At 43.2% G+C, this 14,988-nt stretch overlaps 1 protein-coding gene across 1 annotated transcript; it reads left to right on the top strand.

The window, feature by feature from the left end:
* The first annotated feature begins 1,174 nt into the window (after positions 1 to 1,174).
* On the top strand, positions 1,175 to 2,146 carry LOC142471144 (olfactory receptor 11A1-like). The gene has a single exon (XM_075577933.1). The coding sequence runs from the start codon at positions 1,175 to 1,177 to the stop codon at positions 2,144 to 2,146; it is 972 nt and encodes a 323-aa protein (XP_075434048.1).
* Positions 2,147 to 14,988: the final 12,842 nt, after the last annotated feature.

The raw sequence follows: 14,988 nt of genomic DNA, 5'->3' as shown, positions 1-14,988 counted from the left end.
AATTTTTATACATCTACTGTATCTTAGTAAAAACAGTTATCTTCATAACAATTTGTCTTGACTATTTTCTGTATATTGCATATCAATTTAATTTTTATATATAAATCTCTTTGGATTCTTTTAATTTCAAATTATTCTTAATTTTTAATTTTACATTTTGTAACATACAAGTAAATGTTTGGATTGATATTATTGTTTCAATGGACCAACATGAGAGGTTTTCCCGGGTGTAACTTTCTGGATCTCCTATCCATTTTCTCCAGATGTTTAGTTAGTATTATGTAAAACTATAACCTTTTGAAACAGATGTTATTGGATGTGAAGATCTACAGTACTAAATCATCCCTTCACTTCTCTTCTCTCCAGGATATGTTTGAGGAGAAGGAGACCAGGTTTGCATATTTTTTTATTCCTTCCTTCCCATCCTTCCCATTCTTCCAGCATTACCATGCTTTCATCCTTCCATCCTTCCATCCTTGCCATCCTTCCATCCTTCCATCCTCCTATCCATGCCATCCTTCCCATCCTTCCCAACCATCCCATCCATCCATCCTTCCATCCTTCCCATCCTTCCATCCTTCCCATTCTTCCCATCCTTCCCATCCTTCCCATCCTTCCCATCCTTCCCATCCTTCCATCCTTCCCATCCTTCCCATCCTTCCCATCCTTCCCATCCTTCCCATTCTTCCATCATTACCATCCTTCCATCCATGCCATCCTTCCATCCTTTCCATCCTTCCCATCCTTCCCATCTTTCCCATCCTTCCCATCCTTCAAACCCTTCCATCCTTCCCATGCTTTCTTTCACCCGTCCCTCTTTTTACAAAATTCTACAGTAATCCCTTTGTACCGTGGAGGCCAGTTATTCACCAGTACGTAACTTCACATCTTTTTTTTTTTTTAAATATCTTCAGAAAAAAGTGGTCCTATCTTGTAAGGTTGATGCCGTTTTACGCTAGGAGATCATTCAGTTTTTATAATATAAAATATATGTAAATGTATTGATATTATTTTAATGAACCATCACGAGAGGAGTTTTTGGACCTCTTATCTTCTTCTTCTGATGCTTAGTTAGTATTATGTGAAACTATAACCTTCTGAAACAGATGTTATGTGATGCAAAGCGCCACTAAATCTTCTCTTCTTGTCCTTTCACATCTCTTCTCTCCAGGATATGTTTCAGGAGAACCAGACAACAGTCACTGAATTTCTGCTCCTGGGATTTCCAAGTCTCAAAACCTTCAATGTCGCCCTCTTCATTCTGTTCCTCGTGATCTACATCATGACATTAGGTGGAAACCTGCTGATCATCATATTGGTGTCAAACAGCCAAAGCCTTAAATCTCCCATGTACATCTTCCTCTGTCACCTGTCCTTGTCTGACATGTTACTTACCACAAACGTAGCCCCTAACATGCTACATGTTGTGTTGAACGGAGGGGGCACCATACATGTTACTGGCTGCATCACACAATTTTACTTCTATGGCATTTCAACAGCTGTAGAGACTCTTCTTCTCACAGTGATGTCCCTTGACCGATATCTGGCAATCTGCAACCCACTGCGTTACACCTCCATCATGGACTTCAGACTTAGTCTCCACCTCGTTACCGGGACTTGGCTGATTGCATTTCTGTTAATGATATTCATCGTTATTCCTATGTGCCAGTTACAGTTCTGTGGTCCCCATATCATTGACCATTACTTCTGTGATTATGATCCTCTTCTGGAGCTCTCTTGTTCAGACACCTCCATTGTGAAACTAGGAGATTTTGTCATAGACATCCCTGTAATCCTCTTCCCATTTGTCTTCATCACTTTCACATATGTCTCCATCTCCCTCACCATCCTCAGGATCCCGTCCACCACTGGGAAACAGAAAGCCTTCTCCACCTGCAGCTCCCACCTGGCACTCGTGGGCACATTTTATGGAACTATCATAGCTATTTACATGGCTCCATACGGAGGACAGTCATTTAACGTAAATAAGGTCCTATCCCTTCTGTACACCGTGGGGACTCCCCTTTTCAACCCAGTTATATATAGTCTGAGAAATCAGGAGATCAAGTTGGCTCTGAGAAAATGCCTCTATATAAGGAGAAGTTCTTCTATTAAAATAAAACTCAATAGAGAGAACAACATTTGAGCTTGTTTCTGACAATTAAAGTTCAATCATTTGTATAAATGGCTGTGGTAATAAAAATGGGAAATCCCAATTTAAGAAGGGTGAGTACAATCAGATGGAAGTGTGGGACCTGTCTCCCATTAGAACGTTATTACTGCACAAAAAGACCAGGAAAACCGCAGGGTGAAAACCCTCACAAAGAAATGAATGAACCCAATAAACCTAAACACTATTAATTACTAAGTGCTATGCATTGTATTAGGCATGCAATAAGCCACACCCCCTAATAAATATTATCATTTTTAATCGTTTACGAGAGTTTATTCATGTAACCTTCTATCACACTAGGTTTGTCCTGTGAGGAAATAATCGGTCTGATTTGTTCCATGTCTCCTCATTGTCTGGTCCTACTGAATAGAGAATAGATTGTTTTCTCACATTTCATAACGTTATTTCTGAACATGGCAAACCGCGCGGTTTTGCAATAACAACTTCGGAGCTACGAGAAGAGGCCCCTATCTCTGAAACGCTCAACATGTTCAACAAAAATGTTAATGTCACAGTAACAGGGACTTATCACTGTTGGAGAAAACGTGCCTCTAATCCAGCAGTGTGCTGGTTAGTTGCACACCTGCAGTCAACCAGACTCTACCTGGCTGATTAAAACTGTTAGAAAAAGCCTGTTCTGAGAAACAGGAAGAAGATTCTTAGCTCACAAGGGAGCTAACCAAGGAAAAGAGGGGTTTGATTGCATTCGCAAGAAATGGGGACAAGTCCCTCTATACCTTAACACAGAGAGTGCCATAGCACACAAGGGTGTTGACCCAGGAGAACAGAGAGGTCTTCCTCTACAGAAACCCCAGATACAGATAAGAGACTTTCTTTTTGCACTGTTGAGTGTGTATACATATATATGTGTGGGGTGGTAAGCAGCTTAGCTACCCACCCTGTTAGATAGGGCTGGAGTTAAAATGTGTAGTGATTTCTCCAAAGCGGAGTAGGTTTTTCTTTGATGTTTGGTTTTTGCACTGTTTAAAGGAACAGGCACAATAAAGCCTTATTTTAATTTCACCTTAAAAACGGTCTCTATTGCATACCTCTGCACATATCTCTTATAGTCAACATTACAATAATTCTTATGATTTATTCTCATAATAAACTAATGTTCTGCACAGCACTGTACTAAATATAATATACATTATAAGTGGTACACACATAATTGGAAACATAGTATGAGGGGAATCTCTGTCCCACATAGCTTACAATCTAATCAGTGGTATTTATTTATTTCATTATTTATCAAATGTGTTACCAGGAAGTAATACATTGAGAGTTTCCTCTCGTTTACAAGTATGTCCTGGGCACAGAGTTATAATAACAATACAGGGTTACATTATTTGAACAGGGTTATGCCTTATATGTAAAGACATTGGATGGACAGTTACAGATAATATATGTTATAGGCGTATGTAACATTACCGCACTCCGTTAAATTGAGTTATTTTTGAAAAATGACAGATTCAATACCCACATTTTCCATTGGGAGTGCCACATCAACGACATCTTATTCCTTTGGTCAGGTAGCATCCCCAAATTGGAGAAGATGAGGGAATGGGTCAACTCTGCATACCCAACCATAACATGTTCTTTATAACACAATTTGAAAACCATACACTATTTAGATGTACAAAAAAAAAAAACTAACCTATTTTACAAAGAAACTGATAAAAACCGGGGCAGACAGATCTGCCTGATCCAGACTGATTACCTCTTTTTGTTGTTATTTTTTTTTGTTTTGTTACATGTATGTATTATGGCATAATTACAGTTAGGTCCGGAAATAATTGGACACTGACACAATCTTCATAATTTGGGCTCTGCACGCCACCACAATGGATTTGAAATGAAACAACCGAGATGCAATAGAAGTGCAGACTTTCAGCTTTAATTCAAGGAGTTGAACAAAAATATTGTATGAAACGTTTAGGAATTGCAACCATTTTCATACACAGTCCCCTTATTTCAGGGGCTCAAAAGTAATTGGACAAATTAACACAATCATAAATAGAATGTTCATTTTTAATACTTTGTCAAGAATCCTTTGCAGGCAATGACTGCTTGAAGTCTGAAACACATGGACATCACCAAACGCTGGGTTTCCTCCTTTGTGATGCTTTGCCAGGCCTTTACTGCAGCTGTCTTCAGTTGTTGTTTGTTTGTGGGTCTTTCTGCCTTAAGTTTTGTCTTCAGCAAGTGAAATGCATGCTCGATCGGGTTCAAATCAGATGATTGACTCGGCCATTGCAGAATATTCAATTTCTTTGCCTTAAAAAAGTCCTGGGTTGCTTTGGCAGTATGTTTTGTATCATTGTCCATCTTTAAAGTGAAGCGTCATCCAATCAACTTCGCTGAATTTGGCTGAATCTGAGCAGACAATATATCCCTATACACTTCAGAATTCATCCGGCTGCTTCTGTCTTCTGTCACATCATCAATAAACACTAGTGACCCAGTGCCATTGTAAGCCATGCATGCCCATGCCATCACACTGCCTCCACCGTGTTGTACAGATGATGTGGTATGCTTCAGATCATGAGCCGTTCCAAGCCTTCGCCATACTTTTATCTTCCCATCATTCTGGTACAGGTTGATCTTAGTTTCATCTGTCCAAAGAATGCTGTTCCAGAACTGGACTGGCTTTTTTAGATATTGTTTGGCAAAGTCTAATCTGGACTTTCTATTCTTGAGGCTTATGAATGGTTTGCACCTTGTGGTGAACCCTCTGTATTTGCTCTTGTGAAGTCAATTAATGGGGAATGGAGAGTGGGGAGGTAAGCTCAAGCTACTGTCTAAGAGACGGTGCCAGGGGTAGAGAGATCAGACGGCAAAAAGCTACACTTGCCAAGGCAAGAAAAGGACCCCTTTTAACAAGCACTCATGTGGTGATAAACGTGAATAAATAAAAATAACCTTTATTAATATATAAGGGTAAAATAGGTGAAGGGATGAACACACAACACAGTTAAAAAGAGTATTAAACTAAATACCTTCCAATCCTGTATACCAAACTGGTTGCAATACTGGTAAAAGGAACCTTATAATGACTGGCACATGCAGAATAGATATATAGTTAGTGCCTCAGTGTAGTATATATGTTTGAACCAATCTCGTGTCTGTCAATGATGTACCAGACAGGCACCCTTATATATAACCACAGCTGATTGAGTTGTTACTCTAAGAGAGTACATGATAGAGTTAGTAGTGAGTAGTTAGTGCACAATATCTCAAACTCACGTATAGATATATAAAATATGGTATATCTTGAGATAAATAGTACTCAGATCTTAAGAGTAAACAAAATAAATGAAATAAAAAAGGTCCTTAAAGGCAACGTAGGGTAATACAAATGAACACTAAAGCTACTGTGTAGCTAGGGAAATAAGGCTTCAGACTGGGAGTATCAAACACCCTGTTGGGTTAATTATACATAAGGTCTCCCTCAAGGCACGCTAGCGATGTCTAATTAACACCGTAGAATGCCTAAGCCTATATGGAAGCAGAAAAACAGATGTATAATGCAAAGTAAACTGTGAACTGCTACTCAGGATCCTCCGTGAAAACAACATAAATGGTACAGTAAAAGTAAACAGATATCTGAGTATGTTGCTGATATGTCAGCAGGTGTTTAAAAGGTTATAGACAGATACCTAGAAACCAGTTATTTAATAGCAGCGACCTGTATATAGAGTGTGTGTATGTTAGTAGTACCACCCAGGTTACTCAATGAAATGGACACAGTTACAAAGTTATCAGACTATCAGACTTATCAATTAACCTGAATGTATACACTGTTCCACGTTTGGTATAATGGAAATCTATACAGGTCGCTAGGTATATACTGTCCATTTGTGCAGTGTGGGTGTAGTGATAATGGTCTCCAATACACTCGGTCATGTAAGGGTACAAAGGTAGATAATACCTGAGCGGATGAGACCAGAGTACGTTGCAACCACTACTCCGATCAGATTATATCTGCAAAGTTCCAGTGGAGTGAAAGTATGTATAGTATAGCAGCAAGCCTAAATATAGATCAGCCCAGTGAAGGCTGCCTCGGGGCTACGCTAGACGCCACCGCACTACCACACGTGCTGACGTCAAAGAGGAGCGCCCACCACCGACGGCCGTTTCGCGTCGCTCTGACGCTTTCTCAAGGTTGGCCCCGCCTCTACGGTAGCCGAAAGTTTAAATAGGCAAGCGTTGCCTCGTGCAACAGTGGCGTTAAGGTAAGTATATGAGTAAACAATAAAACATGTATTTGTGTTGCTAATTATTTATGTGAAAGCTATGGCTGGCTTCCTGACAAATCATAAATCAATTCAGAACGATTCAGCACTAAATAGAAAATTACCAAGACGGATGAATGAGTGATTACATGCAAAGAACATTAAATGGTAGAATAGAGGCATATACCATCAGGGGTTAATATGTTATGTCCAAACATATAACCATATGCCATCCAAAGAGCTAATGGTGATTGGGAACAGAGAAATAATAGCTAGCTGTTAGATGTGCCAGTCCATACTGCTGGAATATAGAGTGAGTGTAATATAGACTATAGTGTATGAAGAATATTATAGCCCAGATTATAAAGCCAAAGTAAATACCACACTTCCACACTGTGGATATCAAATCCCCACAGTGTGAGTATATGTGGTCTTACCATGATGTCAAAAATGGCATGGGTATACAAAATGTATTCTAACCAATAAATAGGGCAAACATAAATCCCTCATTTAGACCCTGAGGATACAAAATTCCTAGGGTATAAATCCACTTGGCCTCTTTTTTAAGGAGTTCTCTGTCCCAGTCACCCCTTCTAATTGTTTCTGGGAGTTGATATATACCCTTGAAACGTAAATTGGAAATGTCACCTCCATGTGCAGTGTTAACGTGTTTGGCAAGTGGGGTGTCAGTTTTATTGCGTATGGTCCCTATATGTTCTAGGACCCTACGTCTTAACTGACGACTTGTTTTTCCCACATATTTCTTGCCGCATGTGCACACAGCTTGATAAATCACCCCTGTGGTTCTACAATTCACAAAATTTCGTATTTGAAAGGTTTTACTGTCATCCCAATTACTAAAGGTTTTGGTAACCTGAGTATACTGACATGCACGGCACCCCTTACACTTATAATTGCCCGGAGATCTTTTGTCTAGCCAAGTGATGGGTTAAAGGTGACTGTGGACTAGAAGATACCTGATGTTAGTAGATCTTCTACTGACCATAGTTGGTCTGGGTTATAAGACTCCCCGGAGATCCGTGTTCTCTAAGAGAACATGCCAATGTTTGTTAACAATGCTAAAGATGGTTTGCCATTGTCTATTATAAGTGCCAATGAGGCGAATTATTTTTTGCTCACGTGGTTTGGGTTTGGGATTCAGCAGAGATGCACGTTGTGTATGCTTGGCTCTATTATAAGCCTTCCTAACGCTGTTCTTACTGTAACCTCTTGCGAGGAAGCGTTGGCGCATAGTCTGTACTTGTAATTCAAATTCTTCATCATTCGAGCAGTTTCTCTTAACTCTTAAATATTGGCCAGTTGGAATGCCATTTATGAGATTTTGAGGGTTATGACTCTCAGCGTGGAGTAAACTGTTGGTTGCAGTGGTTTTACGATGGATTGTAGTCTCAATTCTACCATTAGTTGCACGTGTTATTTTGAGATCTAAGAAGACTATACTGTCAGGCCCTATATCGTAAGTGAGTCGTAGGTTGAGGGTATTGCAATTGAGTTTGTTGATGAAGTCAACGAATAGTGTACGAGGTCCCTTCCAGAGAATAATGATATCATCAATGTATCTTGCCCATAAAATAATATGGGTAGTGTAGATATCATTTTCTTCAGAGAACACTATTTCTGCCTCCCACCACCCCAGGTATAGGTTCGCATAAGAGGGGGCACAAGTTGTCCCCATTGCAGTCCCCTGTACCTGGTGGTAGAGTTTGTTATTAAACAGAAAATAGTTCTTCGTCAATACAAACCGAAGCAGTTGTTCAATGAATTTGTTATGGTTAGTGTACAGTAAAAGTTGAAAAAGAACGCTGGGACGTTCGAAATGCATTGGATGGGTCTTTTGCCACATTAAAGTGCCCTTTTAATCATTTTTTTATCCTGGTTTCTTCCTGCTCCGTTTGTGCTGGTGCGCTTTTTGGTCTCCCTTTTCCCTGTATTGCATTGAGTAGCTGCACAGCCTGCCTGCCTGCCCTACCAGGATGTGAGTATTTGCATATTTTTCAGGGGAACCTGCCAATGACACTGATGGTGAGTGGGTTGCACCACACACCACCTGTCTTCAGGAGGATAGTACCCATTATATGACACAATAGGTACTATATCAATTGTTAGTACCCTGGTACAGTGGTCTGGCTTATTATCATTTTGAGATATACCTGCATTTGAGCGCTTCAGCTATTTTCCATAGTGTACAGTAGGCCTCTAGTTTTCAGAAAGTACAGTGTAGCATTGATGCCATGTTTGTGTATGATACTCGTGTATAAGGCCTCAACGTCCATACTAATGAGGAGTGTTTCATTATCAACCACAATATCATCGATTTGTGTGAGAACATCTGTGGTAACTCTCAAGTAGGACGGAAGTGCTACCACAAATGGTCTAAGTACTTTTTCCAAATAGACACTTGCCTGTTCACTCAAATTGTTGATCCCGGAGACAATAGGTTGTCCCGGTGGTGGCCTCGTGAGCTTATGGCTTTTTGGGAGACTATAAAATGTGGCTATCTTAGGGACCTTATTGTACATGCCATTCAATTCACGCTTATTAATCACTTTGTCTGCTAAACCTGTATTAAGGATGGTAAGTAGTTCCTGATTGTATTGAATAGTTGGATCGTTACTGAGGACATCGTAGCAGGTTGTCTGGTAGCAGTCTCTAGAGTCCTGTCACTCAGTTAGATGTGCGTCTCACTGCGCAGTGAAATGCTGCTGCCGTAGATGTGAAGCGGCGCAGACTCCATACTGTATCCGGATGCCGGGTCTCCGAGAGAACACCGATGACGTCATCAAAGCTCTGTCGCGTCTGTCGCGTCTTTTTCAAGTTTCAACCCCAGACCTTTTACCTGCTTAATTGGTAATAACGAAGGAATAGCCCACACCTGTCCATGAAACAGCTACTGAGTCAATTGTCCAATTACTTTTGGTCCCTTAAAAAAGAGGGGGCTACATATTAAAGAGATGTCATTCCTAAACCCTTCCTCCAATTTGGATGTGAATACCTTCACATTAAAGCTGACAGACTGCACTTTAAGCCCATATTCATTATTTAACTGTAACTTGAATTTATTTTGGTACACAGCCGAAATAACAAAACTTGTATCAGTGTCCAATTATTTCCGGACCCAACAGTATATATATATCTCTATCACACACGTACCTGTCTGATTCTTTGTTTGTCCGGTTTGCTGAGTGAGAAATTAACTCGATCGGTTTGGGGGTGTGTTTGGGGATTTTTTAGTTGTCAATGTCGTATACGGAGTGTCTGAGGGAGAGAAGCAATAGGGGGAATTATAGGGAGCGGTTACATGGGGTAATAGGAGGAGTTATAGGGAGGGGGTATATGGGGTAATAGGAGGAGTTTTAGGGAGCGGTTATATGTAGTAATAAGAGGAGTTACAGGGAGCGGTTATATGGGGTAATAGGAGGAGTTTTAGGGAGCGGTTATATGGGGTAATAAGAGGAGTTACAGGGAGCGGTTATATGGGGTAATAGGAGTAGTTTTAGGGAGAGGTTATATGGGGTAATAGTAGGAGTTATAGGGATAGATTATATGGGATAATAGGAGGAGTTATAGCATATATACATATAACTATGTCGATTTATATGCAGACCAATATATACCGTGCTGTGTAATGGTAAAATCTCAATAAAATCTAAGTTAAAAAAAAACAGGGCAGACAGTTTCCACCCACCTAACACCACAAAGGGACTACCACTTAGTCAGTAATTAATAGGCAATGCTGAGAATTATTATCAGGAGATGATGAGATATTTTAGAAAAAATGCATCAACAATGGTTAACACATTTGTCAGTAGGGAGAACCCAAGAAGTAAAATAGAAGAATGTGCAGAAAAAGTGTCTTAACTGGACAGGGTGGATCGAAGCTGCCGGAGCTCTTATGCAGACCGGGAGTGTGGGGGCTGCCATCTTGGTTGACCCACATGCGCAGAACTAAGATGTGCATGCGCAGTGTAAGTGCGGCGGACATCTTGTTAATCGTCCATGCGCAGTACACACTGGTCGCGCAGGCGCAGTGTATGTTGCGGCGACTATTAAAGGGAGCTCCGCATAGCATACTGTGGGACTACAAGTCCCACGATCCTCTAGGAGGCAGGGATAGAGGTTCGGTGCAAAATGGGACTGTGAGGCAGTCTGACAGAGGGAGGCAACAGAGCAGTAAGTGTCCAGGGAGCAGTGCATCCCTGGACTAGGCCTAGACTTGCCCCTTGGCCTCCAGCTAGGCCCTGAGTCATCCCCAGCAGAGTATTACAGGGAAGCCCCAGGTAGGGACGCTTCCCCTTAGTAATAGGGGAGAATAGCCTGGGGGCGGACCTGGTGGAGCAGGGGCAGGGAAAGGTGCTGATGCGCGCGCTGCAGCTGAGGAGGTGGGGACAGGCTCCCGGCGCAGGTAAAGGGAAGCCTGGGTCCGGGCGAGCCCGTAAGGGTGACGCGCGTGACCCGGAAGTGCAGGAGCAGCCATGGGGGAGACAGCGGGGATGGAAGCACGCCGCCGGGGAGCCAAGGGTGCGGAGAAAGGAGGTAGGGAGTTGCTGACAGCGGGAGTCCCCACAGCGTGGACCCTTACAGAGACGCCCTGCCGGAAAGGTTCAACCAAACCCTACTAGATATGCTAGGTGCTCTGAAGGGCTCCGAAAAGATCAGCTGGAGCAAGCATGTTGAGATGCTAGTGCATGCCTACAATTGCACCAGACATGAGTCCACCGGGTCCACACCCTATTTCATGATGTTCGGCAGAGAGGCGCGACTACCCGTGGATATTCGCCTACGAGTATCTGCCGATGGGGTACCAAATATGATGCGCTAAATATTTGTGCAACGACTCCAAGATAACCTCCATCAAGCCTATCAAGCCAAGGTGGAAAAGGCCACTGCCAAGCTGAATGAGAATAACAAGCGGAGGTATGACCACAAGGTCTGCGATTTGGAACTTCGACCCGGGGAAGCAGTTCTCCTGAGAAATTTAGGAATACCGGGAAAACATAAGTTAGAGGACCGCTGGCGAGAAGCTCCCTTTGATGTAGAGTCCCAGATGCCGGGTCTCCCTGTATGCCGAATCCAAGATGCAGATAGAATGGTAAGGGTCTGGCATCGAAATCATTTGCTACCTATTCCTCAAGTGAACCTGAACCAGCTTCAATAGTGCCGGCAAGTGAGTCAGAGGAGTCCAGTGAAACTCCGGATGCGGTAGCAGAAAATTCTCAGGATCCTTCGGAAGGAACCTCCGCCATCACAAATGGAGAATGAAGAAGTAACGGGTAATGGGCCAGTACCACAGTGGCTACAACAAGCCAACCACTCGACCCAAGGAGTCCGAGTTTCATCCCCAATAGAGACTCCAAGTTCACATCTTATGAGAGGGCCAGGGCCTCAAGCTGATGGTAGCCTCTCCGACCAAGAAGATTCTGGAGAAGAGACTCACAGGAGTCAGAGAGTGAGACGCCCTCCAACTCGAGTGGCACATGATTCATTAGGGGCATCTCACTATGAGTCTCAGAAGCTATTGGCTGTTAGAGCAGATTTGGCTCTGTTATGACCATGCTTACTGAACTGCCCATCCTGGATAATGTTGTATATAGTTAAGTTTTATGATGCACTGTATTTTCATTATATTAACTCTGTGTAGCATGTTGTTCCCAAGCGGGGACATTGGATTCACCATCAGGGAGATGATGTAACCAAACCCCTTCTTACCTCCGGTGAGGGGGTAGAAGGGAGGCTGCAGGGTGGACTGAAGACACCAGAGCTCCATGTTGGACCGGGAGTGTGGGGGTGGCCATCTTGGTTGCCGCACTTGCGCAGAACAAAGAGATATGCATGCACAGTGTAAGTGTGGCGGCCATCATGTTTATCGCGCAGGTGCAGTACACACTGGTCATGCAGGCGCAATGTATGTTGCGGCGACCATTACAGGGAGAGCCGCATAGCATGCTGCTGGACTATAAGTCCCAGGATCCTCTAGGAGGCAGAGATAGAGGTTTAGCGTGAAAAAGGACCATGAGACAGTCTGACGATGGGACGCAACAGAGCAGGTAGTGTCCAGGGAGCAGTGCTTCCCTGGACTAGGCCTAGACTTGCCCCTTGGCCCCAGCTAGACCCTGAGTCATCCCCAGCGGAGTGTTACAGGGAAGGCCCCAGGTAGGGACGCTTCCCCTTAGTAATACTTCAGTGTTATTGCATCGGTGACCGGACAGCCACGCGGTGTACTGTTGTCTGGGACAAGGCCACAGGCCCATAGACATTAGGTGAGACACTCCAGCTGGAGCTCGCCTCTCAAGGCGGATCGGGACGAGGCGTGAGGGGAATTTTGCAGACCCAGCATTGTGAGACCATGGATGTGGCTCTGCTACTAGAGGATCCCCATAATTCCCTGGTCGTAGCCGGGAAGGTACCCACCGTGCACCATCACATCCCAAGATTGTTAGCGCTGCCTCACACTTTGGGTGGGACTGTTCTATGGACACCGTGTGTTTAAGTGCCTATGACACACTCAGTTCTTTGGGGGAACCACACCGGGGAGTTGTGTGTGGGTATTGCATTGAGATATTGTTATTGTTATTGTATGTGCGTGTGTCAGTAAATATTAGTTATATACCTGTGCGTGTATTATTCTTCACTGCAATTGGGTCCTGTGAGTGGTTATTCTGCCAACGCTGGGATCCCTCATGGGTGGAGGCGCAGTACCGAGAGGAGAAATAGCTCGTCCCAGGCTCCCAGTGGCGGAGGTTTAGGCCTCCTGTGAGCAACAGGTATATAAGCACGCATAGTTCCCTTAGTCATAGGGAAAGGGGGCTACATTTATATAAATAAATCAGAAGACAAAGACCACTTCTCCACTCGGTCAGACCATTGTTCTAAGCTTTTCAGATCCCATTCAATCATGAGCCTTTTCTATTATTATTATTATTATTATTATTAATAAAAAAAGCAGTAATATATTGCATTGTTTAATATCTATGTAAAGTGCTGCATAGACGGGCCCAGATCAGAAAAAGGGTGCTAAGCATTAGCATGACGTTACTCCCATTCATTTGAAAGCTAAAGATTGTAGAGAAAAAGCACAGTCCTCCAGCGCGTAGACTTTAAGTATTCTTCTCCTCAATATGAGTCGATGAGAGCTATAGAGAAAACAAAGAACAAAGGCACAGGTATAATACATGTTGATATTGTAGAAAATCAGAATAACCTGAGAGTTATGGAGCTTGACACTTGCCTGTGTCTTCCTCTCATCAGATGCACTTCTCCATATTCTCTTCAGCAGTGTCTTAGAGGAGAAAAGGAAAACAGCATGGCATAATACCGTTTTATTAAATGAACATACACAGTTAAAATCCTACTCACAAACGGCCATGTGTGTATGCTTTTTGGATAAACTTCCAGCGTATCTCCTCAGGTACAGTCTCTCCACGTTATACCCAGTCCTGGGATTGCCCACGTGAACGCTTTCGCCGCTTCCAATTTCCGGTTCACTGCATGCAGAGGATCCTCAATGCTTGTGCATAGCCTTGGTTCACCTCACTAGCTCTGTCCCTCACTTGGGACTCGGTCTGCGCATGCGTCACCGTTTCTCGTGCTGATTGGGCAGAGTCCTGTTCCTTCCAAGTACGGTGGCTTACAACGTCCAAAATCCACCAATTGCGTTTCGCCAAAGGCTTCCTCAGTGGTGTGTGGGTTCACTGATTGTATATCATACTTATACTGCTTGCATCCACGCTTTTGGCTGCATTCAACTTGTACAAACAGGAACAGGCAGTCTTGTGTTTACCATAAAATGCTCATGCTTTCTTCTTCTTTTTTTTTTTTTTTAACTTTCTTTTATTGGTTTTTACATACAAGTATCACATTGGTACCGTTTAGTAGACTGTGGGACAGACAACATCTATACGTACATGGGAAGGGGTAGACGGGAGAAAATTAGGGTAGGGGGAAGGGAGGGAATGCTGGGGGGGGGAGGGGTGGAAGGGTAGGGTAGAGGAGGTAACTCCGTTCATGTTCTTCACTGGTCCTAGGCCGCTACTGCGGGCTCAGATCCATCTGTGCCCATACTGCGCCTGGCATGAAGGCAGGGGGAACGCGTATTCACCCTCAATCATCCCTGGATTTAGTGTTAGTGTCGTTCCTCCCTCGCTTTCGGTCCGTCACCGAAGGAGAACCCACCTAATTCTATTAAAGCCAGACGGAGGCATTGCTCATCCCTGAGATATCAGTCTGAGCCAACCATAGCGACCAGACTTTTTGGAAATTTGAGCCAGTGTCGTTGACCAAACTTGTCAATTTTTCCATCTGGCAAGCAAACCAAATTCTGTTCCGAATTTTATCTATTGATGGAATTGCATTCCGATTCCACAGTGCTGCGGTCTCGCACCCCATAGCCGTAGAAAAGTGTGCATTAATTTGTTTCCTGATCTAGACACCTCATTCGTGGGCTTACCCAAAAGGAACACCCACGGGTCTAGTTGAATTTTGATGCCCAAAAAGATCCTCTGTAGCCAATCTCTGATTTGCATCCAGACGGGTATGAGTCGTGAACAAGACCACAGCATGTGT

This window comes from Ascaphus truei, chromosome 20 (assembly GCF_040206685.1).
Source record: "Ascaphus truei isolate aAscTru1 chromosome 20, aAscTru1.hap1, whole genome shotgun sequence".
NCBI lineage: Eukaryota > Metazoa > Chordata > Amphibia > Anura > Ascaphidae > Ascaphus > Ascaphus truei.
Note: the sequence above shows the minus strand (reverse complement) of the source record. Positions and strands in the feature narration are given on the sequence as shown.